General features: G+C 38.5%; 1 protein-coding gene across 3 annotated transcripts in view; it reads left to right on the forward strand.

Annotated features, from left to right (window-relative positions):
• Positions 1–23,086, forward strand: part of LOC109058210 (transcription factor IIIB 90 kDa subunit-like) — a 60,786-nt gene extending 37,700 nt beyond the window's left edge. For all 3 annotated transcript variants that reach the window (XM_042777629.1, XM_042777627.1, XM_042777628.1), the window contains 7 exons: positions 5,532–5,596; positions 6,083–6,164; positions 6,527–6,579; positions 7,236–7,507; positions 19,654–19,708; positions 21,690–21,873; positions 22,242–23,086. In XM_042777629.1, the coding sequence (XP_042633563.1) occupies positions 5,532–5,596; positions 6,083–6,164; positions 6,527–6,579; positions 7,236–7,507; positions 19,654–19,708; positions 21,690–21,873; positions 22,242–22,279 (749 nt within the window). In that variant the 3' untranslated portion in view covers positions 22,280–23,086. The remainder of the gene's footprint in view (positions 1–5,531; positions 5,597–6,082; positions 6,165–6,526; positions 6,580–7,235; positions 7,508–19,653; positions 19,709–21,689; positions 21,874–22,241) is intronic.
• Positions 23,087–25,672: the final 2,586 nt, after the last annotated feature.

Consider the following 25,672-nt stretch of genomic DNA (forward strand, 5'->3'; position numbering starts at 1 on the left):
CACATGCTCTCATACGCTGACCTATGGTGCTCATGTAGGCGAAACAGTTTGTATCCAGCTTGTGACATTTACAATCCTGTTCCCCATTTCTTTTTTTTCTCAATGTAAGTGGAAAAAAGGCTAGAATAAAATTTTGAAAAATAAAGGCACATATTGATCTTACTGAAGACAGTTATGTGACTCTATAGGTTTAAACCCAATTAGTATGTGGCACACTAATGACTTTATAATGAACATACTAATGAGTTTCCTCAGCCCCTCACGGACTTATAGGCTGTTCACACACAATGCATACTTACTAGGGTTACTAGGGTTACTAGGATAGGTGTGTATTACCATATCTTCAGCTCTCAGTGTGCCATGTCCTCTGTTTTGTCTGCATGCGATCGGCTGTGTCGCATCCATCTTTACAAAGCGGCTGTGAAAAACTATAAATAAAGTACATAACATAAGTACATCAATTATTCAAACTACCATTCCGAGACATTCTGGTTCATTCGCATTGTTTCTTCTGCTGTAGTCTCTCCTTGTTCTGGGTCTGAGTTGTTTTTTCTGCTGTACGGCCGAATACCGGTCATCTCACTCTCGCTTGTGTTGCTTCTCCTCTCTGTTTATTGCCATATGCAAAGCAGAGACGTCTAGGCTCCACCCCCTTCTGGAGTCAGGCGGAAAGTTGCAGCTCATTTTCATGTAAGGGAACACACCCCTAAAACAGCACTTTTTAGACCCGCCCCAAAAATGACACTTTTCAACACATTATAATAAACAATCTGTATGGTATTTTGAGCTGAAGCTTCACAGGGCACATTCAGGAGAGCCATAAAATTCATATTACATCTTGTAAAAAGGGACATTATAGGTGCAGATAGACGCAGCATTTTAAAAATGCAGTGTTCATGCTTTGAGTCCCTGAAAAACCAGTAAGATGCTTACATAGAAACATTAAAAAACAGCACCAACAGATAAAGAACACATCCCTTGTAAACGGCCCCTAAAGCTTACAGTTTTAAGTGGCTATTCCAGGGGTAAAAAAGTGAAATTCTCCTGTCTGTATGTATTGAGGGGCATGTCATGAGCTTACTGCAGCAGGGACACTGATTTATTACACCTGCTTGCAACTCGTCCCATACTGCATTGCTACATTGCATTTCCTGTTGTGCACTGAGCTTCGGCTGTGATGATGCTGCCTTATGGTCCAGTGCGCTTTGAGCGCTGTCCCTCCCTCTCTCTGCTGTTAATGCCACTCCTGCTTGCATGTGTAAAGTATCGATCTAATGGCCTGCATGCAGTCAGACAGCTGTGCTTAATTTAGATTGACCAGTGGCTTGGGGAATGAGAGAGAGATGGGAGAGTGCGTGTAGATGGAGATGACAGTCTAGGAGGACATTCACTGAATGATGCATGGGAAAGCACAGCTTCTGCAGGCAAATACAGCATTTAACCTTTCAAATAGATGTGTTTGACATGATCAAAACATGCTTAAGGATAGTGGAGAGCAAAAGGCTCTTTTGTAATCTATCCACATCTGTAGTTAACGGTATGTGCAGAATGTCAATGTGTTAGGGCAGATATAGAGTCTGATTTAAAAGATACTGTAGCTGCTTACTGTAGCTGACCCGAAGATAAGAATACACACACATACACATATATTCTTCACTTCTTGGCCAGCTTGCCCATGGCACAGTCAGAGTGAGCAGGTGGTGAGGTTGGAAAAGGCCCTCAGAGGTTATCGTGCCATATTGCAAGAGGTTTTTTTTCCACCTTGTCCTCGTTTTTGTATGAGCTCGAAACATGCTCAGTCCGCAAGATCTTTCAATTCTTTTTCAAGCTTTAAATGAAAGAAGTTAGCTTACATCTAAAGTAAATCTCAGTGGATCTTCATTACATGGTTGTCTCTTGTTGGCATTGTGAGAAATCTAATAATTCATCCTTTAAATGATAACACCAGTTGATCTATAAATTCATTTGATTAAATGGAAAAAAAATAGATGGTATGTATTATTATTTATTACAGCAATTCATAGGTTGTAGTTTATAATATAATGAGTTATAAAATAATCTACAAATATTCATCCTTTCAAACTCAAAATGCAAATGTTGCCCCCAGTATTCATTCATCGCTGTGGCATTTCACAGTGGAGCATCAAGCTGATCTGTTCATTTGCATAATGATTCATATGATTCATTATGTAATCTGGATTATGTTCAGTCAAGTGCATACTCATATTAGAGGCTCGTTCCTCATTGAAATATGTTGGAGCATATTGCATTATGAGCATTTAATTTTGTTTTGCGTTCTCAATATCATCACACAAACAAAATGCCATGTTTTTGAAGAAGGCAAAGGGACAGTTTGCCCTAAACACAAAAAATTTGGAACACAAAGGGAGAATTTTTGAGGTATTGTCGGACAACTAGTTCGTAATGATCCAAAATGACAAATGGCATCTCAAAAGTTGAGACTGTTTCAGGTTTTCTGGTTAAAATTAATTATGGTGCCACAGGTTGGACGTCAATAATATCAAATCATTGGATTGCACGTGTCTCATGATCAAATGTCGTAGTTGATTTGAGAACCAGTAATAACTTACCTTTCGGTTTATTCATCACATAGCTAGTTTGATTTTAATTTGGTTAATTTTTTTTTTTTGAGTTTGACATGTTGCTTTGTACTGTTGTGCAATTTTAGAGATATGAATGGAAAACAGAGAGTTTAAATTATTAAAATGTTCTTATTTCTTTCTTGCCATGAACACAAGAAGACATTTTGAGATAAAGTGGATGTTTATTTTTAGAGAAAAGCTGCATTATGCTAAACCCTAGGCCTAGGGTTTTGTTTTTTGAAATACCATTGCTCATGTGAAATGTCACTGATGAAATCCAGTCATTCCAATAGGAATTGGGAGTTTAATGTGAAGGCAAAAAAGTTCCCCATGCAGATTTAGCTCATGTTTTAATTTGTTCATGCAAATCCAACACACTGACAAACAGAAAGCTGCTTAGTTCGAAAGTAACTTGTGTGAGAAGTGCTACATAGATTTGTATTCTTATGACAATTTTTTTGACAATGGAATTTTTTATTTTTTTGGCTAAAAAAAAATCACTAAAATTGGTGACTTGAGGCTGTATAACCATTCCCTGCTGGTTGCCTGTGTGACCTTTGGGTGACTCCTTTCACGCTTTTCAACCCCTTTGAAACTGGAGCTCCTTGTAACAGGCTACCATCATCTATCCAATCCCAATCAGCCATACTCCAACCTTCTAAAGAGCAGAAACTTGATCTCGCCATGTTGTTTTTCTTTCTCCCTTCTATCCAAGCCGGCTGTGCAATCGCTCTGGGGAAACGCAGTGATTTGCTCCACTGGGTTTGATATGTGACAGCCACTCCAAGCTGCCTGCAAACAAGCCCGATTCCCTCATAGACTAGCGTGTCTATGTTGGTCCATGCCTGAGCAAGTATCCTATCTCCGTCTTATGGACGAGATACCTGAATTCAATTACAGTCCAGCTAAAGATTTAGAATTCACCTCCCAGATGAAAACCAGGTATTAGAGGAGCAGGCTGTTGGAGACAGTAGAAGATGTAATACACTGTGTGAAGAAGGCAGTAAGAAAAAACACAAATATTTGATATGAGACACTGGTCTTTGACTGAAACCATGTGACAAAGAAATTGTGAGTTAGGGTAAAAACATCATCTACACAAGTACATATGTACACATTTGCTTGACCAACATGGGGAGGATAGATATACCTTCAGATGTATGTGCCATTAAACTGGATGTGTTGTTATTCAGGAGGCTAGCTATAAACTTTTAAGGAGACTTTAAACTTTTTTTTTACCCAGAACCTATAAATATGGTGCTCCTTTTATGAAGTACCCACTAACTAAAATATAAAGGCAACTGCATATTTTCATGTATAAACTAACCAGTGTAAGAAATTTAATAATAATATTATAACAAGACAACATACTTTTTTTTATAAAGACATGCTTTTATATTCTACATTATACTATATAAAATTATTTAAAGTTAAGTAATGTTAGATTTATAAATCTTTAGAATTTTATTTTAAAAAAAGATTTTTTTAATTTAGATTTATTTATTACTGTTAAAAACTAGAATTGTCAATGGAATAAAATAATCATGATTAATTTAATGATTTCTAGTCTATAAAAGCCAATGAAACAGTAATAATATCAGATGTGTAATAATTACTGTGTTAAGCAATTTATATATATATTTTTTTTTTGTACCCTCAAGCATTCCAGTGCAGACCCCATATTATCTAATGTGACTTGTTTTTCTTTCCTTGGCTTTTAAACTGGAGAATCTATTTTTTAGAAGGTGCCTCTGATGTTTGCATCTCAAATGATACTCAGTCAATTGATACTGGACACTACGGCCTTTGAAGTAGTGTGATGTGTCTTAAACCTCACACAGGCAAGTGTAAGAATCTGAGATGGGGACAGATTGTGACCTATTTTCTTTGGTCTCAGTTCAGATATTTAAATCCGTTCTCCCTGGCCAGTCTCGCTGTGAGAACGTCAAAGCGTATGAATGCGAGTCAGATGGCTACAGTAGAGACAGCGTTCAGCTCTCTCTATGTTCAATCAATGAACATCTGGTCTTGATCCACAGAGGCTCCACCAATCCAATCACACTTTTCCCAGGCTGACTCTTTACATTTGGAGAAAGCATTTTCATCATACTAAAATCATCTTTCAAGTCGCTTACAGAGAAAGGTTTGCGTGTGTGTCATCATTTGCTTTAGTTCAATCCTTTGGCTAGGTTTTTAAAAAAGTTAGCATGAATAGATAATGCAAAACTGAATACAAATGACAATCAGAATCAGAGTGCTTCTATTGTGTTATCTAGATAGTTTATTCTTGATCCATCATGAGTAAACACTATTGATTATTGCATTCCAAATGTTCATATGTTTTTAATTCTCTACCCATTACATTCCTATTTACAGGCAGAGATGCTGCTTTATTTTGTGATTGTTTTCTTTCATCATGTCTTGCCCTGATCTCATTTATATTTATATATTCCTACAGACACATGCTAATTGTATTCAGGTGGTGTTTACAACACATATTTATGTGAATCTGAGGTTACATCAGGCCATTGTATTAGCATACAGTAACATTGCTCTTCATATTTACCTTGATTTGAGATTTTAATTTTGGGATTAATAAATCTGTCACTGTGGATTTTAAGACAGTTTGGGAAAGTATTTGAGGAGCACAAAATCCTTTCAGATCACCGCTAAGCCTATTAATGGCAATTACACAACAAAGAGCTGGCAGTGCGTGCGTTATTGAGAGAACACCGCCAAAGTACTTCCTGTGTAGTGCACCATCTCACACAGCTGTAGACTCCAGTCAAGCAGGACAAATTTCATTCTGAAACAGGAAATTCACCTGAATAGCTTGTATGCTATCTGGTGGGAATTGCTCCCCCCCAAAATCAGACTACTTTTTCATAATGTTTTTCTCACTTTATTAATTTTTGTGTCTTTTTGCAGTGGAAGATCAGTCAAAAAATGGGGAACTAGATCTGGATGGGATTGATGAAGAAGAGATTGAAAAGGTACATTGTGTAGTTAGTTATTAATGGATTTATGGATTAACTTTTATATTCACTTACATTACAAAAATAATTTTCTTAATCAGTTTTTCTTTCTTACTTTTTTCTGGTAAAAATATCTTAACATCTTTACAAGAAGATACATTTACTTGCAAAATTCTGTTAGGTAATAAGATATAAATCTCACAAAATGTTGGATTTATGCTTAAAATTTTGCATGAATATTATAAAATAATCTCTGAAAGCATGTGTTATGTAGCTTTGCTTTTCAAGTAAATCTTTATTTTTGTGGAAAAACAAGGCGAAAATACTAATGAAGAGAAAAAAGATTTTGCATTGTTGTTCTCTGAAAATGGAGCTTGAAACTTCAGTTAAACTTTAGCAGGTCATGTGAAGTTCAAAAAACTGTCTGATGTTCTGCATCCCAGATTTACAAATTATCACCTCTTAGCCTTACTTATCAGCATGGGCCTGTTATCTTCTCTGCAGTACATTTTGAACGAGATAGAGGTGAAGGCCAAGACAGAGCTGTGGATGAAACAGAATGAGGAGTATTTGAGGGAACAGAAAGGTAAGTGAATAGGAGATGAAGAGCTTAATGCATTTATTAACACAAGCTCATTCACGCGATCTGTGCTGACGTCAGAGGCATGTGTCATACCAAGGGACTGCTCAGCCACAGAGATAAAAATGCAGTGAAAGGAAGGATTTTTCTTTTTTAAATATTGTATTCCTGCAATTTCATCCCATGATTGAACTTTGTGAAATTAAGTTAGATTTAAAAAAAAAAATAAAAGATTGACCTCCTAAAGTTAATCTGCTCAATGTTGTAAAAGTTTTTGGAGTTTTTATTGCTTTTTGTGTCTAGTCTAAAGCACTCCATTTGATAAACCCATTGTGTTTCCCAATTTTGTTACCTTTTTTTTCTTTCAGAAAAAGAGGAGAGAATAGCTAAAGAGAAGGAGGAAGGGACCTATAAGGAGAAGGTGAGTAAGTTGTGAGTGTGTGTGCACATCTGCCTTTTTCTTATGTTGTCAACGTGGGCTTTCCTCCCTTGCCGGGGTCTTCAGACACTCAGCAGCTGCGGGTCCTAAGAGACAGCATACTTTCCATTTTAACTTCACTTGCTCCTCTGGTTTCACCCCGGGCTCTCAATGTTGCCTGTGTTTAACCTGTCTGCTGTCTGACATCTGCACCGTGACTCCCAGTCGGGGTTAGATTAGCTGGCCCTGCTCTGGACCTCTAATGAGGTGCCTTGAGGCTGATAGCAATTTCAGGTACAGTAGTCCACTTGCTGACTGTGAAGAGACTTGTTCCACTTTGCTACACAGTCAGCGGTGACCAGATCAGATGGTCTTGATAGCTTTCCCAGGCTACTAATGGGATTCTGTCGCTTTATTGTTGACAGCTGTTAGCCTGACATCATTATATCAAGGCCCAGCGGGGAAAATGCACTGTTTAAATGATACCCAGATGCCCAAAGTGATAGAAATGCTCACTTACTTAAATTACCAGTATGCTTTTAGCCTTCTGAAATGTTTTTAGAAAGCCAAAGGACTCTTCTCTATAAATAAGAGCCATCTAAGCACTGACTCCAATATTTGTTTTTTACTCTAAACAACTCCTATTCCAATTTGTCTAGCCAAAGAAGTCATCCAAAAAGCGAGAACCGATCCTGGCCAGCACTGCGGGAGAGGCCATTGAGAAGATGCTGGAGCAGAAAAAGATCTCCAGTAAGATCAATTATGATGTTTTGCGGGACCTCAACAGCAAGGGCAGTGGGAGCAACACCACCCAGCAAGCTGAGGATGTGCCTGCCAGTGGCTCTGGCCGCAAAAAGTTGACCCGCCGCAAGAAGCAGCCAAACAAGAGCAATCTTGGCCTCGCTAAACCTGCAAGCCTCATGGGCAAGAGGTGAGGATTTAATGAAGAGTGAATCTTTTGTTTGTTTGTTATTTTTTTCACTTGGTTACTGTTGGCTCACAGTGCGCTTTCAACTTTTTCTACTTTTTCACTCTGTGAAACCACTAAGTCTGTCTTTATGTAGTAACAGGGACTTGCTCCAAATGGCAAAGAGACTCTTTTGTTCCTCAGACAAAGGACATGATCAAAAAGGCAGTTCCTTTTTGTCCTTGGAGGACTACATTTTTCTTTTTGTCGGCCTCTAACATTTTGTCTTTGCTTTGCTCCTTTGGCTGACCTTCACACCAGGAGAAAGCTTGTCATCAATTCAGTGCCAGGACTGTCTGTCTACCATCACCTGGCACCCTGTAGTGCATGCTGGGAGCCTGCCCCTTCTCCAATTAATAGTCCTCCAGGGCTCCAAACGTCCCTGTGAGAGAAGTAATGAATATATGACAGACGCTCCGCAAGATCATGACTTCTACACTTTGTCATTGAAAGATAATTTCTCATTGTGTGATGTCTTTCCTCCAGTCCATTTCGTTAATGATAATTACTAATTTCATACTGAATGGTGAGATGATGATGAATCAGACATATGAACGCTGTCGGAGACCTCATATCCTCAAGCTTCCAAAAGGCAATTTACTGACCCTTTCTTTTTGAGCGTATATTCATGAATGTGTTTGAAACAAACTATACAACTCTCCCTTTACTTTTATTACCTTTGAGATTTTTGAAATATAAATTTAGTGGATATCCTGAAGATCTAAAAACATAGCCGGCTAGTGTTATCCCTTTCTTTGTCTGGTGGAAGTGCAATATGTTTTTTGAAATTATTATTTTTGTTACGCTACCGTTCAAAGCTTTGGGGTTGGTAGGATTTTTAAATGTTTTTTAAGAGAAGTCTCTAATGCTCACCAAGGCTGCATTTATCAATACAAAAAATATAAAGTTTATTAACATTTATTTTAAATTTAAAATAATGGTTTTCTTATTTGAATATATTTTAAAGTGTAATTTAATCCTGTGATGAATTTTCAGAAGCTGAATTTTCAGCGCTACTCCAGTCTTCAGGATCTTTCAGAAATAATTCCAATAAGCTGATTTCTTATTATTATCAATACTAAAAAGATTTGTGCTGTGTAATATTTGTGTGGAAAATATAATGGTAATGATGATATTTTCCCTATTTTATTCAGGAATTCTGTGTTGAAGACTATAGGTTAGGCTTATAGTCCTAAAAGCCGTTTTTTATTTATTTATTTAATTCATTTGTTAATTTAATGCCAGTATTTGTCAGTAAATGCCAGTAAATCCTCTAGTGTTGAAGTCACTTTGTTTGAACTGTTGTTTGCCCCATCAGCTGGCAGACTAGCAGAGGCCAGTGTAAAAATATTAAATCATCATAGGTTGCTGACACTGTGGAACAAAATGGACGATAAACTTGAATTTAGTTCCAGCTTCAGTTGAAAGAGCTTGCTCCCACTCCTGTTGAAACATGGGAACATTTGAAATGAGCTGTCATGGGAGGGCAAAGAGTTTTAGTTTTGTTTACACGACATGCAAATAGCTGTCTAAGATTTTTTACACAGTACTTTTAGAAATAAATGGTTCAAAAGAGCCAGTAGCCCCTTTTCTCTTCTGGATTGACTAATTTAGCAGAAATAAATGTCTACAATTGCCCAATTTCTCATCGTTCAAAATGCATGCAGTGCTCTCTGTCAGAAAACTCACACTCCAACTGATCAAAGCACATTTCTTCAAACATATTTTCTTATATGAGCTGGTACATAAGTTATTATTGGCCTGAATAGATCTATTTGTCTATATAGGTCCTGTTGTTACTCTTCTTCACTGCTTTGACTAGCTAACAGACGTCTTCTAGACGCTCTGCTAACCAGGTAGAATTTGGTAATTCCCTTCCCCCTTTACCAGCCTCACACACCAGCTGCCAGATTGAACCTCTGCACGACCTCCAAACTAACAGCAACTGTGAAGCACTCCTCCTATAAGATAAGAACATAATTGCCTCCAGTTCTGTCATTTCTTTCTTCCTTTTTTTTACCTGTTCACCTGTTCCTTTTCTGTCCTTGTCGTTTAGTAAAGTCTTGCCATTCTTAAAACTGCTGGGATTTGCTTTTTGAAGTGTAAATCTGATCTCGCTGCATAAGGATGACCTGTCTATGCCTCTCTTCTCAGCATACCTCAGAAAAAGTGACAGCCTGACAGAACGCTTCACTTCCCCGCTCCAGCGTGCTGCTTGATCCTGTTTCTGATCCCCGTTTTACAGTAACAGCTACCGCTTTGAAATCAGACAGATGATTTGAGGAGAAGCATCGACCCTGGGGATTTGGGAGTGAAGAAGTATACATATTTCTACTGTCTACCAGGTCCAGTCTGGTTTTTTAGCTCCTTGACAACATGAGTGGAGATTGATTTGTAAATGTTAGCTTAAGGTCAGACTGTATGAGTTAGAGTTGTTCCTGAGATGTGCTTTCCACCAGGCCTACACTGAGTAAAGTTCACAGCGCCTCTCATTTATTTTGCCTGGCACCTCCGGAAATAGCCAATGAGCCTGGGTGCCCTGATGCGTTTCGCAGATCCTCCCTTTCTGTATGACCCTTCTCAGTTTCCCAAACTGAAATGTCATTGTTTCCACCCTAACGTTAGTCCACTTCCAGGCTTTTTGCTCATTGTTACAGAGTAGGCTTCATTGTCCATACTGTTAGACCCTATTGACTTGTGTTCTAGAGGGCAGGAAACCAAGGCAACCGACTGTGGTCCGTCTCAATGGAGCTCCTCGTCGCCAAAAACCCTTCACCACCTCCTAGCAACAAAAACAGCAGAATGAGTCAGTTTGTTTGTTTCTAGAGTGGTCACGTTGACACCGGACCAGCGTGGAACCGTCTGGCTGTATAGAAAAGTTATTCTCTAAAGACTGTGTGGTTGTACTCGTAGGCTTAAGTGAGATTAGATGTAGGAAGGACCTCTTAGTTTCCTCTTGTGCCTGGTTCTCGACCTCTAAGCTTGGTCAAAAGGTTTTAGACCGGGTGTCTCAGCATGGAGTGCTCCATTGTTTGAAGATGCCATTTATCAGTGGGTTAAGATCTGTTATTCCTGAGGATGTCTAGTGGTGGGAGTAAGGGAGCCACATCCTGCTGATGGGAATCATGTTTGGTCGAGGCGAAGCAGCTAGATTGTTTCATTTAATATAGTGAGGTCACTAAAAATAACTCTAATGAAATCGCAATAATAAGGGAAGGAAATTCATAGTTCTTAGACTATCATAGAAATTATACACATTATCCACAAGTATCCATAATATTATCCACAATATAAAAAAAAAAGAAAACTCACAGGCTCTTGCCATCTACAGATAGATATAGGCATCCCGCCAACTCTCCTCCACACCCATCACTCACTTCAGCAGATGTTACAAGGCCAGAGATCTGCATGTGATGCTGAGAGGCCATGTTAAAAACCTTGCGAGCTCTCTTACCCTTCCCTTCCATCTGCACTAGAGTCACAGAGGGAGATTGACTCAGTCACAGCACACTTTTCAACCTGTGTCAGCAGGAGTCTTCTCCTACTCGTCTTCCCTGATCGACTCCAAGCCATTAATGGAAACTTCTCTCTCCTGATGGCATGGGGCAGATATGCATGTACAGATGTTATTGTGATTGCAGGTGATAGAACCTCCTGTGCACTTTCCTTGCCACTGCCAGGTTTTGATCACCTAGTCGTACACAAAGCGCTACAGGTTTTGGGCGAAGGCTGTTACTAAGCAGCAGTCCTTCTGATGAGAAGAAAATTGCTACTTGCTCCATGGAGGCTTGGAGGCATGTCAAATTCTTGGTGTGTGATCGGTTCAGGGCGTTCTCACTCCCACACACTGTTTTGTTTTGTGGTAGGCAATGATCAAGAAGTTGCCTCAACAGCGCCATGGTGGGTTACTGTGAATAATATGAGTGTTGGAGGCAGTTTACAGGATATTTTTAGTGTATTGCACATTTGAGTGTGCATGTATTGCATATGCAATTTTGGGGTGTCTGTTCAAAATATATACATTACTTTTAAAAAGTTTAGGGTCAGAATCAAAGGCAGGATTTATTTGAACAGAAAACAGTAAGAACAGTAAAATTCTAAAAGTATTATATCTTTTATTTAGATATTTAAATATTTTGTTATTATTATTTTTTATTCTTTTACAAGTTCTGTGCCTTTATGATATGGCGGACACTGTCCTCACAAGCTATATACCCATCTGAAGTGAAGTAGTGGTGAAATCACTCACAATGCTGAACAAAGTAACAATAGTGAAATCAGGGACGAATCCCACCTCCCCTCTGTTGCTCTGGATTGCTGGAGGGTGAGTTATAAGTAGGATAATCACACCTTTCTTCTCCTCCATGGATCTTTATTTCTCTCGAAGCCTTGTCCCCGAGTCAGACCCCTGGGGGCCTTCCTCAGTGGCCTGCAGGAAGTGTGATAAGATGCCTTGTCACCACGAGGTTTAGAAACCACTGGAGCCTAATTGTTGCCTCCTCCAGGGTCAGATTGCATGTCTTTCCTCTGTCTCTCCTCCATCATGCTAGCTCTGAGAGAAGGAGCTGAATGCATAATGGCTTTGTCCTTCAGAAAGAGAATGCATTGTGAGTATTTTAGGGGGAACTTTTTTTGGAATGTGTTGCTGCTGTTCACAGTGCAGACAGACTCTGTGCACGCTTCCCCACTGATTTATATGAGTTCAGTGATATTTGATGGCTACAACTGATATTTTTCTAGCTGTGCAACCACTTTGAGGAGGAATGAGGTTCACTCCTGAAGGGGTAATAGTGGGTTTGGCTATTATAGGTCATTGGAGACCAGCTGTAAAGTAGTTTAGACAGTGATTTGAACCCCATTGCCTGATGTTTTGGTTTTGTTTACATGCCTTCTATCCTTCACCTTTTCACTTTTTTATGGGAATATTTCTTGTGTTTCTGCTAGAAGCTATTTATCAAATGAAGGTTTAAGGTTTGGTTTGTATTTGTTTTGAGCATCATAAATGCATAAACAGAGCTGTGGAATGATGACATTTTAAAATGTAACAGCCAAATGACTCTTAAGTCAACGAATTACAGAATTGCCTTATAAAGATTGAGTGTACTGAATAGCTTCTTTCTTTAAAGAACACACAATGTACATTTTTTGCCTGCACCTTTAAACCAACTAATTAAAAGAACTGGTTCATTATGGCCAGTTTTGTGAATCAGACATTATGGCTCATGTCGTGTTCAAAATGCTGGAGTGTTTTATTTGTTACGTTTTTTTGTTATAATTTTAGCGGCATTATGGAGCCCTGACAAATGTATATTTTAGTTAATTAATTTTGAATTATTTATGTATATTTGAATTTTATGTTTAGACCTACCCCTCAATCTTCTCTCCGACTGCCCCTACAGTAATAATTCACAACTTAAATTTAAACGCTTATACCCCCAGCCGGAGAGCAGGGATTACAGCTGCATAGTGGCACCCGAAGCTGGTGGAGAGCCTCCACCCCTTACACATCTCCCCCACTTAGATTTATTTACAGAAAGCCAGCTGCCGTGTGATATTGGCTCAACAGAAATATTACTTCCCCCTGTCAGATTTCATCTACATGCATTATTGACAGACTGGCATATGGGCCCGGTGCAACAGAAGTGCTCCCTCTGAAATGGCTGAGTCTGGGCCAGCATCGTTTTTTTTTTTTTTTTGGTAATGAGATCACACTAAGAGCCGTTTAAATGTGTTGCTTAGCTACAAAGCCCATAAGAACACATCAGTAATAGTGGAAGTGTTTGATTTCCGCCCTACAGCCTTCAACGTGTTATATTTGAATGGACTGTTAGCTTTGGTACTCAAATACTCATACATACTTTGTTACTTGAATTGCATAAATGTTTAATCTGTAGCTGTAGGATGAGGAAGCAACTGTGTAAATTAGTACCATAGTTTTTATCCTGTTATTAAAGCAAAAAGCCATGAGAGACTGTGCATTAAATTGATTTTAGCTTGAGTAGATGGTTTGTGGCATGATTATAGAAATCAATGTTCAGATGTATTTCATTATTAATCAAAATTAACAATCTTCCACCAAATAGAATTGTTTGTCAGCTTCACCATAGGCTGTTAAAATGCTTCCAAGCAAGCATTTTAACATAAAATGTATGGTTATAGTTTTGAATTTATGGTTGCAACTCATCCAACCAGAATTTTTAGTTAATCTATTTGTTTTATTATGGATTTTAATGATTTATGTATTGATGTTATATTTATATTGTACATTTTATATATTAAATATATTTATGATTATAATTATAATGGGTATTACGAATAGTTTCAACTATAATATGATTTATTATAATTATAATAATATTTTAACAAAAAATTAAAAAGAATAATTCAGTAATAATAATCTATCTATAATCTAATACATTAATAAATCCAACCAGGTTCAGGTATGTTTATATGTTATTGGAAACATGACTTGGAAAGCATACTGAACAATTGTATATGCTTTTGTTTGCTTGCTAGATTATTCAAAGCTTTATCTCTCATAGACCTGATGGTGTTTACATCCGTGCTTCATTCTGCCTTTGAAAGAGTCCTGGGAGATCCTAGGAAATTATTGATGACAGAGCAGTGTTGGGATTGATTGTTAAGTGGGCAAATTTGTCTTGCATGAATTCGCTCCATTAGCCAGTTCATTCACCATCTGGCCCAGGGCGGGAGCAGACTGCCGGGGGGAGTGTGAAGCCTGGCATAAGGACTGGGCGTCCTCACCAGCTTCACCCATTCAGCCCTGAGGGCACCCCTTCTGACCTGTGGATTGGCCCATTTTTATCTCCTCCTGAGAGGTCACAAGAGGGACACCCAAAATGTAGCACTCTGTTCAATAATGCAGGTCCTCCATCTGGTTCTGGTGATTTATTTTCAGTTAAGATGTCACAGTTCTGTTCTGCAGATGTACCGATTTTGACTTCACACTTTCGCCTGGTGCCAGGCACCTGTGAAAATCCTGTGAGGGGGAGCAATGCACAGATGCTACCTGATGTTGTAGTGTGTGAATGTACCTCAGACCTCCTGTGTACAGTATATCTGAAGATAATGCAGTGTTTACTATGATTTTGCTAGGCTGACAGACTTCTCAATTTAATGAAAATAATTCTCCAGTGTATTAAATAGAACCTTCTGCTCTGTCATATTTAACTCAGATTCAGCTGTTTAGGTCCTGCTGAGAGATCATTCTGTCTTTAAAGGATTAGTTCAAATTATTAGTTCAAAATATCTTTAAATTATCAGGAAAATTCTATTCTGGAAGTGAACTAATCATTTGAGTTGGGTGCTCAATGGGATTTTTGCCACGATTGTGGCCTAAGGGACATTTCGGAGATCATGAAAGATTTATTTTGTCTTAGGGCAGAATTGAAAGCTTTGGTTCACACATGCAAATGGATTAATCACCTTTACGATATCTTAGTCTCAGATGAAGTTTTAACAATATAACAGTCATCATTTCAATTTTGTATGTAAATAAGGATGTCAGAATGAACACAGACTCTAAAGACTTTAAATACCAGTCGGTGCTGTCAGACATGACCAAAGTCTTAGCTAAGATGTATATCTCACAGCCTGGCATAAAAGATTTTGATGAAGCACAGTCTGTTCACTCCTAAAAAATGATCAGTATGCATATGTTCACCTACTGGAACTGTCATCATGTTTATTCAGCTGTAAACCAACAGAAATGGAGGCTGAAAGCCTTGGTGAGCATAAGTAACTAAAGAAAAACTAAATAATCTTCCCGGACCCCAACCTTTGAACAGTGGTTTACAGCGATGTTGCTGATAAGTGACAGTGACATTTCAATGTCAACAGTGTCTCAATGTTCAGAGAATCAAGACCCTTGCCTATACACAAAATTGTATGCACAATACACTAATTCATAGGAAAATAATGAGACATAGCATACAAAAACTGGAATTTAATTTAAACGAAAAGACTTTATAAATTCATTCAACCTTGTTCTTAATCTAATGACATACATACTTCGCTTGTGGCCTTAATGTGACCCCTGCTTTTGGCAGACCAGTTGCCCAGCAAGGTGCATTAGTAAGCGCCACTGCATCACACTCCACTGTAAATCACACTTAGCTCACAGTGCAAACATACACCTACTGACATCATCGGTCACTTACCCTTCACTTTTCAGAGCATGCACACGCAATACAGAATGTGTGGTTATACAGAACCCTTTTGACATCTAACCTCCAAACGCATGCAGGACCCTCACGGGACCCAGTAGCCCAGGTCACATGCCAGAGGCCGTTCAGCTCAGTGTCACTCTCAGTCATGTGTGTAATATGTGAGTGTGGCGCCCAGGAGGCTTATGGGGGATTGGGTTGTGATGTGGTCAGCCCCTGCCAGGCATGAAGGAGCAATGCTGTGGAAACAGAGATAGAGAAGACCAGAGTTCAACAGTCATATTTAGAGCTTGTCCTCAAGATACACATATCTGAACGGTCCTGTTCTCTGTCTGCATCTTGTATTTTCTCTCACTCTCTCTCTCTCTCTCTCTCTCTCTCTCTCTCTCTCTCTCTCTGCCGCTCACTGATCTGACATCACCGGACTGCAGATGCCTGCTATTAAAGGCATAAAAGAGCTCTTGAAGAATAATTGGATGTGTTTACAGTGTTTTGCCCATCTGACACTGGTGTTGTGGCTGTTAATTCTGCCCGGTTAAAGGGCCTTGGTGCTGTCTGTGTGCCTAGCCGGCTGATTGTTTAGAGACGAGCAGACGGTCTGTCATAAATTGCAACAGTGATTTATAGCGGCGGCCATGGAAGGGTCAGTGTTCACTGTACTCAGGAGCCAGTGTACGTCTGTGTTCGAGTGAGAATGTCTGACATGTGCATCAGATTGTGAGCTAATGGCTCTGATCCAAATCTTGATGAGCTGCCTGGCTGTCTGCTGTCTTCATCGGCTGCTGCCTTCGAAAACACTGTGTTCTAATCTCTTTCATGTAATAGCGCCATCACATTAGCGAAACTGCAGTGAAATTTTGTAGACACAAGTATTTCCATTGTCAGTAGTGTAGTGATGCATAAAACACTGCTAACTTCACTTACTTCCAAACCAAAAAGCATTGCAGTGGTAAAAACAATAAATTAACATTTTAATAGTTCAACAAAATCTTCCAATTAAAATGACATGCAATTTCACTGTAAACGTGTAAATGTGATAGCACCTTAACTCTAAGTTTTGTTCTAACCAGGGCATGCCACAAGGGCCATTTTTGAAACAACCTTATTGTACCGGGTTATAAGTTATGTTATGGGGAGTGAAGGATGCATTTAGAAAAGTGAATCTTGCTGTATGGACTAACATGCAACATGGACACATAATAATATTTGACAGATATTACTGAAAGCTGCTTGTTATTCTCTGTGACAGCCCATGTGAACTGCAAAAATGAATCTAACCAAAAATTTTGGTCTGAACACTTTCTCTACCTGTCAGTCATTTTGAGCAGCCAGGTGAGCTGACATTGGGTTTGGAGGACAGGACTTTGTAGAGATGGGTGGTCTAATTCAGTGGTGGAAGTACTGTAAGTGAAGCAGCTAACATCCCTTTTAGCAGCTTTAAAACATGGTAAATAACAGTAATTTGTTTGCTTTTCTAGCAGATGCTCTTAGTGTTTGAGGACTCAGTTACAGCTCAGTCGACTCCATACAGCAAAATGATATAAGAAATGAAGACTTGTTTACAGAGAATATATCTTGAAGTTTATTTTCTTTACACCTGTGGTTAACAGTTTTTTTTTTCTTGTTTTTAGCATTGAAACATTAAATTAAAACATGTGAATTTATGTTTAAAATGAGAAAGAATGAAAAAACACTTACCAGTGGGGTATAAAAAATAAACTTGTATATTTTAATATATATTCTCTGAAAAAAAGTCTTATTTTACATAATTTGCCTCTCAGTTTAATATTTTTTGTTTTATAGATATCTAGATGTTTTTACTGGCAAAAGAAGAACTTTTCAATAAGAAAGTGATTTTTTTGGGCTTTTTACTTGCTTATGAAGAAAGAAAAACAACCTTTCTGAACTCTGTGCTCAGGTATTCTGCCTGGCTCATTTTTAGCAGCATCCTCGCTCACTTCAGCTGAGCTTGTGCATTCGGTATTGTAAGATTATCAACGTTTCTCAGTCCCCGCAAGCAGAGGGATCCGATGCACAATATGAGCTCTATGGCTGAAGATTTGTAAGTGTATTAGTCACACTCGGGCTGTAGATCTGCGCCTCTTCCCAAGACTATTCACTCTGCGAGGCCGCTCAGGGGTGATTGTGTTTTCCAGTAATGTGTTGGATAATCCTAATGCTGTGGAGCTATGTTGAGGATGTGTGCCAGAGCCAGGACACTGGTGCATGGAGTAGATCTGGCCAGAACAGACTCGACTGGGCTCTGTCCGGCCAGCATGCTGCAGATGGCTAATGTAGGCCGCCACTCCTAATGAGTTATGACAAAGGAAGCCCCTTTCTCAATATGTACTTCCTCTCTCACTCACTCTTTCTCTCCTCCTCCTCCTCCTCCTCCTCTCTTCCTTAAGCAGATTAATTAGCAGCACTTTCCCTTATCGGCCAAGAAAGTGCTCTCACTAAGTCCTTGGGGAGATCTCACCAGGGAGGTGCAGTCACTGCCCAGCTTTTCTGCGCTTTACTTTGTGTTTATATGCCTGTGTGAGTGTTTGTGTTTGTGTGGGTTGTTCTGTGTATTCAGACAATATTGAGACTTTATGTGAAAGCTGTATTTGCATATGCAGCGTTCAACAATACTTTTACAAGTATACCAGAAATTAAGACATCAGAATGTATATGCAACATAACAGAATTAAGAGCTTACACCATTCATGTCTGTTTTGGTAAAGCTCTTCAAAATTTGTGGATTTTTTGGCTTGTGATTTCAGATGAATTCACTGTAAAAGCACTCTAAATCTTTTGGAGGCAACTTTTTTCGGAGGCAACTTTATTATATAAGTGAGTGCTGTTTTGTAATTTTTTTTTTTGTGTGCTGAGTTTTTATGATGTTTTTTGTGAACTTTTCGTTATTGAAAGTTAAGTTGAACATTTAGGCATTTTTTTGCTGATTTTTGACAACTTTTTACAAATTGAAATGAGACAAGCTCCAAGCATTCACATTTTTAAAAAGCAGGTGAAAACAAATCTTTTATGTTAGCTTTTGATAAGATTATTATTATAAGTTATTAATTATTAATAATGATAATGATAATATTTCCTCCACTTTGAGTTGCATTTTATTTGTAAAAGGTGCCATACAAATGTATTATAGAATTAAAATAATTAACAAAAATTAAATTAAAAATCATTATCATTATGATTAATATATTAACATATTAATATATTAACATTATTATTTCCTCTTGCTTTGTAATTTTATTTATGAAAGGTGCTATACAAATGAAATATATCATAATTATTAAATATGCATATTCTTATTTTGTACTCAACTAACTTGCCTGTATATTTTTCTTTTCTCTTATGTGTATAAAAATGCACAGTCGTGAAGTAGACTAAACATTTCACTGCAATTGTACAACTTTAGCTCTAAACCAGCTCATCATAATTGTGAAATAAATAGCAGTCTCTCTCCACAGTTTACACTGGACTAACATGAAGCCAGATCAAGGTCATTCTCATTTCAGAAAGTTGCCTTCCTCCTCTCTCTCCTTCCCTCATCCAACTAATTAATGCTTTATACTGGTCTCTTTAATATCAGCCCAAAATAGTGCTGGTGTTTGATGTTTAAATCCAGTTGCCGGGAAGTGTAAGCTAAGGATTTCATCAGCACCACAGGGCTTCTTTAGCCCCAGTAATGCAGGTCTCAGTGTGAATCTATTGCCTTAGATATGCCTCAGTAATCTGCTGTGGGGTGGGAGTAAAAGAGGGGGCAGGAAGTATGCTTCATATTTTCATATTATTAGAAGGAAAATTAGGCTGGTTATGAGTTCTTGAGCTCATGTCAATGTGTAAGCTGCTCTGAAGTAGGTTGAGGCCACTGAACATTCACTAAACAATTATTTTACCTTTCTGCCTTGTTTTCTCTAGACTCCGCCCCTTAATATCATCCGCTCCCAAGAAAAAGAGGACAGCAGCCAAACCGGTAGGTTGAATGAGAGCCCTGTATTATTACTGTTAATGTTTTATTTTACATTTTAAAGTTTATTTTACATTGGTGCATTGGTGCATTACCATGGTTGTTCTTGTTGCAACCAGTTTGATTGGACCTACAGCCCGGGACATTAAAAACAAAATATATGGCAAGAATTTTCTCTTCTGTTTTTGAACTCTGCACCTCATTTCATAACCCAAGATCTAATGTGATTACTGAATGGCATCTCAGTGCAGAATTGTTTGTGGTCTGTTTTCTTGTTGACCTAATGAACAATATTTCATGAATATCAGCTTAAATTCACTTGATTAACCCTACTTGACTTCAGTGGTAAATCCATCATGATAATCAAATACTTCATAGCTAAATGTCACGGCAATAAATAGCGAACCAGCATATTTCACAATACAGGGTAAATATGGCATATACATTTAATTGAAAGTCAATATTTGTGATAATGCTCAAGCCAAGATGTATTGCCTCTGTAGTTGCTGGGTCTTAGTGTCTCTCTTCAAAATAGTCAGGCTTGATTAAGCACCAACGTGGCCTGAAGTCAACCATGCTGAAGTGTGTGTACAAACAGACGAAAAAAGCTGTTGGGGAAAAAACATTTGCTCTTGCAATGAATTCCCCTGCTGTCCCATCCAGGTTGCTGCCAATATGTTCTGAAATAAATCCGTATTATATAATGTATTGAGCCTTTCTCAGAGAGATTCAGAGGAGAGTCATTCCTAACAAAGAAACATAAGCTGTTCTCCCTTTGTTCCCACAAAACAAGAGCGGAGCATTCATGCAGTGCTTGAGACATGCGTAAGGGGTCTTAGTTCAGATTTCATAAATACTACTAATGAGTCGTAAAATGAAATAGAAGCATTACACAGAAAAGTGCTGGAATGTGCTGGAATATTATCAGTTATCTTTTCCTCAATTTTCTTGTTCCTAATGAGATCATTAATGCCCCAGCCCAGATTCTCTAGCCATTAGGCCTCTGCTTGTCTCTGTGAACCCAGCCCGGGTTACTCACGCTGGGTGTAACCTACAGGTGAGCTGCAAGGAGTCTTCTAGGCATTTGCCGAGCTTGGCAGCCCCTATTACAAGAACCCCACTGCTGCTGTTTCCCCATAACTGGCACTGCCTGAACTGTGGCCTCACGGTACAGCGGCAAGTCTGTGCTATAATTACCAATGAGACTTTCATGCTCTTCCTCCAGTTTTCACAACATGATAATTGATTTAGGCCTCTGCTTCCCCTGTGCTGTACTTCCTTACACAGATGCCTGCTGGGAAATGTAGCCCTGATTCACTTAGGCTCGTTCTTTTCGATTTAATTGTAGTTTTTTCATCAAGTGTGTAGTTTCACTATTTTTAGTATTTTTTTTTTTTTTGGAGAGATAGTAGAGAATGACAGGGAATTATTATGGAGAAGAAAAGGTAAGAGAATCAGCACACATTGCAGGCCAGAGTCAAACATGCATTTCCAACATAAGTTTGATTCAACATGTCAGATGCACTAATGCAGGCTACTACACTATGGTGCAGAGTAAGAATCAGTATTGAGCATTACTATGGAAAATATTTGTAAAAAAAAAAAAAAAAGAGAGATCAGGATTTGTTGCAGACCAGATTCAAACCTGCATTTCCCACATGAGCACCATGATTTAACATGTCAGAAGAATATTTTCTAGCCACCACACTATGGTGCTAACTAAGAATCAGTATATTGGATTATTATGGAAATTATTTGGGGCAAATAGGATCCGGACTTGTTGCAGGCCAGATTCAAATCTACATTACCCACATGAGCACCACAATTCAATGTGTTAGATGGGATCTAGACACATTGCAGACCAGATTCGAACTGGCATCACCAACGCAAGCACATTTTATATCTGACAGTAGAATTTCAGGGAACCATTGTTAGTTTATAAATTAATATGTTGTCTTTTATTGTTCTAAAACATTATCTATTTCAGATCACTCCCAGCATCACCATGATGTTGCCCCCTGCAGCCCCAGAGCCCCCTCCAGCCCCCACCCCTCCCCCCGTGTTGGAAAGTGGGCCTGTGGCATATGATGAACCTGCTGAGGAGGAAGAGGAGAATGAGGAAGAGGCGGAGGTGTCTTGCATTAGCGCCATGGAGCTGATAGGTGGAAATGGTCAGTATGTCACAGCGGATTGTAGTCATGTCGCTGAGAAGGATAATGAAGTCACGGCTCAAGGGTTCAGTGATCAAGAGTTTCCTAGATTAGTTCCAAGGTCTGACTCTTCATTTTGACAAATTGCGTAATGCTAAGTGGGCTGTAACTCTCTAGCATTCATGGCAGACTACATTTGAAGTGTTTATCATCTTGATAAACTGCTCCTATCTCTTCTCCTCTGCAAGTCATACATCTACAAATAGTTGGTTATCACAGTAGTGTCCTAATAGCAGTCTACCAATATAATTTGATCTAATCTTTACCGTTCTCTTTTTTCAACATGTATCCAGAAACAACAGAATTCATGACAACCTTTCTCTTTACAGACTACGGATGTGAAGCTGAAGAAGAGGAGGTATTTTAGACTGCCGTCTGTTCCTTGAACTTCTTCTCATCCTCCTATCCACTTCTCCATCACTCCAATCCACTTTCCACCACTCTGTATAGTGAGGAGAGGAGAAATTAAGGCACATTTGAGACACCTGTAATATGCTGCAAGTTTATGAAAGGTCAATCTCCCTCACCGTGCTTTATATGAAAACTGCAGCATCTGTGTGATGAATGAGCTACAATGGGAGAAGTTGGCTGGCAGCTTTAGACTGAAGAACATAAAACCAGTTTAGCACTTCGTCTGTGTTCCACTAAAAGTTGAAGAGACAGGAAGCTCTATAGTAGTTTCCAGAGTGTCTCAGAGAATTTGTTTTATGGGTGCAGGATTTGAACCTGTTGGTAGAAAGGTGAGGATATTGATGTCTGCTTTGCTTGCTTATAATATTGAATGCATTGTGGGAAAATGTAATAGCGATCTGTTGTACATTTACACTTGTTGTACAGAATTGTACATAAACATTAGGAAGAACTTTTAGAAATTGTCACTTTTAGTGTTTTAACTTTTTATTTTTAGCTATTTTATGTCTGTAAATATATATATGTAATAGTATTTTGTTAGATGCACTGTTATATTTCCTAATTCCATGAAAAAGTTAATGTTCCTCTGTGTTGGATTATGATACATATTAATGTATTTTACAACAATGTGATGACCCTCATTTTAACTGTTTTCATCAGATCATCAGATGTGGATTTCAGAGTACACAGTAAAAACTAGTGAGCAGAATATTTTAATGTGTATGTGAATAAATTCATGTATGTTTAGGATGTTTTAATGATGGATTTATGGTGCGTTTGCTTTCATTTTGAAGTTTAAAATTCATTGTAGTTCAATGGAAAAGAATGACAGCACAATCTTCAAAAATTCTCCTTTTGTGTTCCACTGAAGAAAGAAGGAAAGTCATACAGATTTCGAACGACATGACATCAAATGAGTAAATGACAACAGAAGTTAAAATTTTTGGGAACACTTATCATTTAAATTGTGAATTCAGAGTTCATTTCTTCATATGTTTTTCCTACAGTATATTTCCTTTCTTTTTAAATTTTTACATCATGCAAGTTCTATACAGTAGTTCCTTACAGCTGAATTTCTTAAATGTTCTTTGCCATCCAAACCCCTTTGCCCTGAAATATTTACTTGAAGTACCCCAAGATTTTATATTAATATTTAAATAATTGAACAACACGTTCCCATGTTTATAGTTCTCTGATATTGGTTAAAGGTAACATGACATGCAGGCAAACAAATAAATTGTTTTAGATTTTTTAATTGATTGTAATTTTTATAACTAAATTAATTATTAGCTTTTTATTAACTCAAAAATCACCTGCAGTTCCTTCACAAACCCTAGTTTGGCGAACCACAGTATGCTACACGTCTACACTGACTCACTTTCCACATGCTATACGTCTGTGATACAATTGCTAACGTCTCAAATCAGATTTGTTCAGGAGGCATGGTCAAGGTGGTTTAAGACTTCGATTCATCAGTTGCTTCCTGAATTTCATTAGAAGAATCAAGCTTAATGTCTTTGTGCGACTATGATCCGAGCATTCAAGAACCACAAAAGCTGGAACATACAAAACCGGTTTTCATTTGTGAGTACTGTAATGGCTAATGAGATAGATATTTTATGAGTCTGCGGTCAGGGCTTTGCCTGTGGCTCATATACCCTGACAGAGCTCTCATTAGAATGACAGAGAGAGATCCAGTTAAACCATTTACCCCTAAACCACCATCAGCCTCTCTGTGTGAAAGGCCGCATTCATACACGGCAAAGCAGCATGCAGCTACCTGGAGGTTTAAGACGTGTTTGCTTTCGAGAGTATGGAGAAACTGCAGCTCTGCTGATCAGACTGAAGGGTAACAAGACACTATAATGGTCTGCTTCTGCAGTACTGCAGCCTGTCACTCACATCTGATTTGATTCGTCCACAGATGCAGGCTCAGGGTGCCCTCATACTACAGCTGTATCGGGTTCAGTTCTTCAAAGCATTGTGTTCAAATTGCTTCCCACTCTGTCTGGCTGCAGACCTACTCTGCTTTCATTCGGTCTGGGATATTAATCACACAGTCCTCTTGGAGCAAGGTCAACATTGTGATTTTAACATCCCATAGATAACCGCAAGTTATCGTTGAACTGTGTTTCATAATTACCAGCCCAAACTGAAGTTAGTTATGTTTCCATGCAGCTTGTTAAGGAGAGTTATGCTCATTGCCATTTTTGTTACAATGTGTTTGAAGGATGATGATGAAGCAATGAAAGATCCCATAGATTCAAAATATCTTCGTTTGTGTTTCAGAAGAAACAAAGTCATACAGGATTGGAACAACATGAGTGTGCATAGATGACAGACGTTCAATTTTTAAGTAAACTATCGCTTTAAGAATTCATGTACAGTATGTGTTTTAACAAAAATATGTGCTTTTTTGTCCTTCATTACAGCTGAGGGATGAATTGAAATGACCCTCTTTGGTAATCGACATCATGCCACAGATGCTTTTCGTAGACATTAAGTGGAAAATAATGGATGATGATGTCTTATGACACTCATTAGATACAATGACGGTGATGATGATTGTGATGAATACAGTAAGTGATTAATACAGTCCCTTTAGGATTCACAGCTAATGCAACGTATCATGCTGTTTGCAGCATTCCTAGTCACAGGCTGTTTTGAGTTGCTCTTCGCCTCGAGCTACGGTAAAGCCTGTGGAATGTGCATAATCATGTTCCTGTGATCCACAGGCCAGCTGTGTCCTGAAGGTTGAGGGCAGAGGGCTGTGTGTGATTTATACAATATGACGCTTGTCCTGTATGCTGTGTGCTGGCAGATAGCTCATCTGTCTCCTCTGACTGTAGTCACTCTATTGGGCTCAGGTGAGAGTAAACATGTCCTCAACTGTCACTGTTAGTTCAGGCCAGGCCAACATATAAGCTTATAAGCATATACAGTACACCTTATAAAAAATGTGATCATGGGATAGGAAAAGAAAGCCTGCACACACACAAATCTTACACAATTATTGATACTAAATTCCACATAAACTGAAATGGCTAGAAACTTCATGCATGCTTACAAAACGTCTGAACTTATAAGTTTGATATGTAAGGAATAAATGATTTTTGGCCGTTGGTGGTAATGCTGCCTCAGTGCGAAGAGGAGCTAATGAATTATTTTTTAACAAGTCAGCAGCCCGTCATCAACTATTATTATCATTCTTGCAAATATGAAAGATGTAAGAGATGTTGAAGGCTAAATGATTGTGACAGTGAAGTCATGCAACCGTGATGTAGTTCACTTATAGCCTATGTTATAGCCTATAGCTTTTTCCGCTAACACTTTATGTTAAGGTGTCCTT

The sequence above is a fragment of the Cyprinus carpio genome, chromosome A20, assembly GCF_018340385.1.
Source record: "Cyprinus carpio isolate SPL01 chromosome A20, ASM1834038v1, whole genome shotgun sequence".
Taxonomy (NCBI): Eukaryota; Metazoa; Chordata; class Actinopteri; order Cypriniformes; family Cyprinidae; genus Cyprinus; species Cyprinus carpio.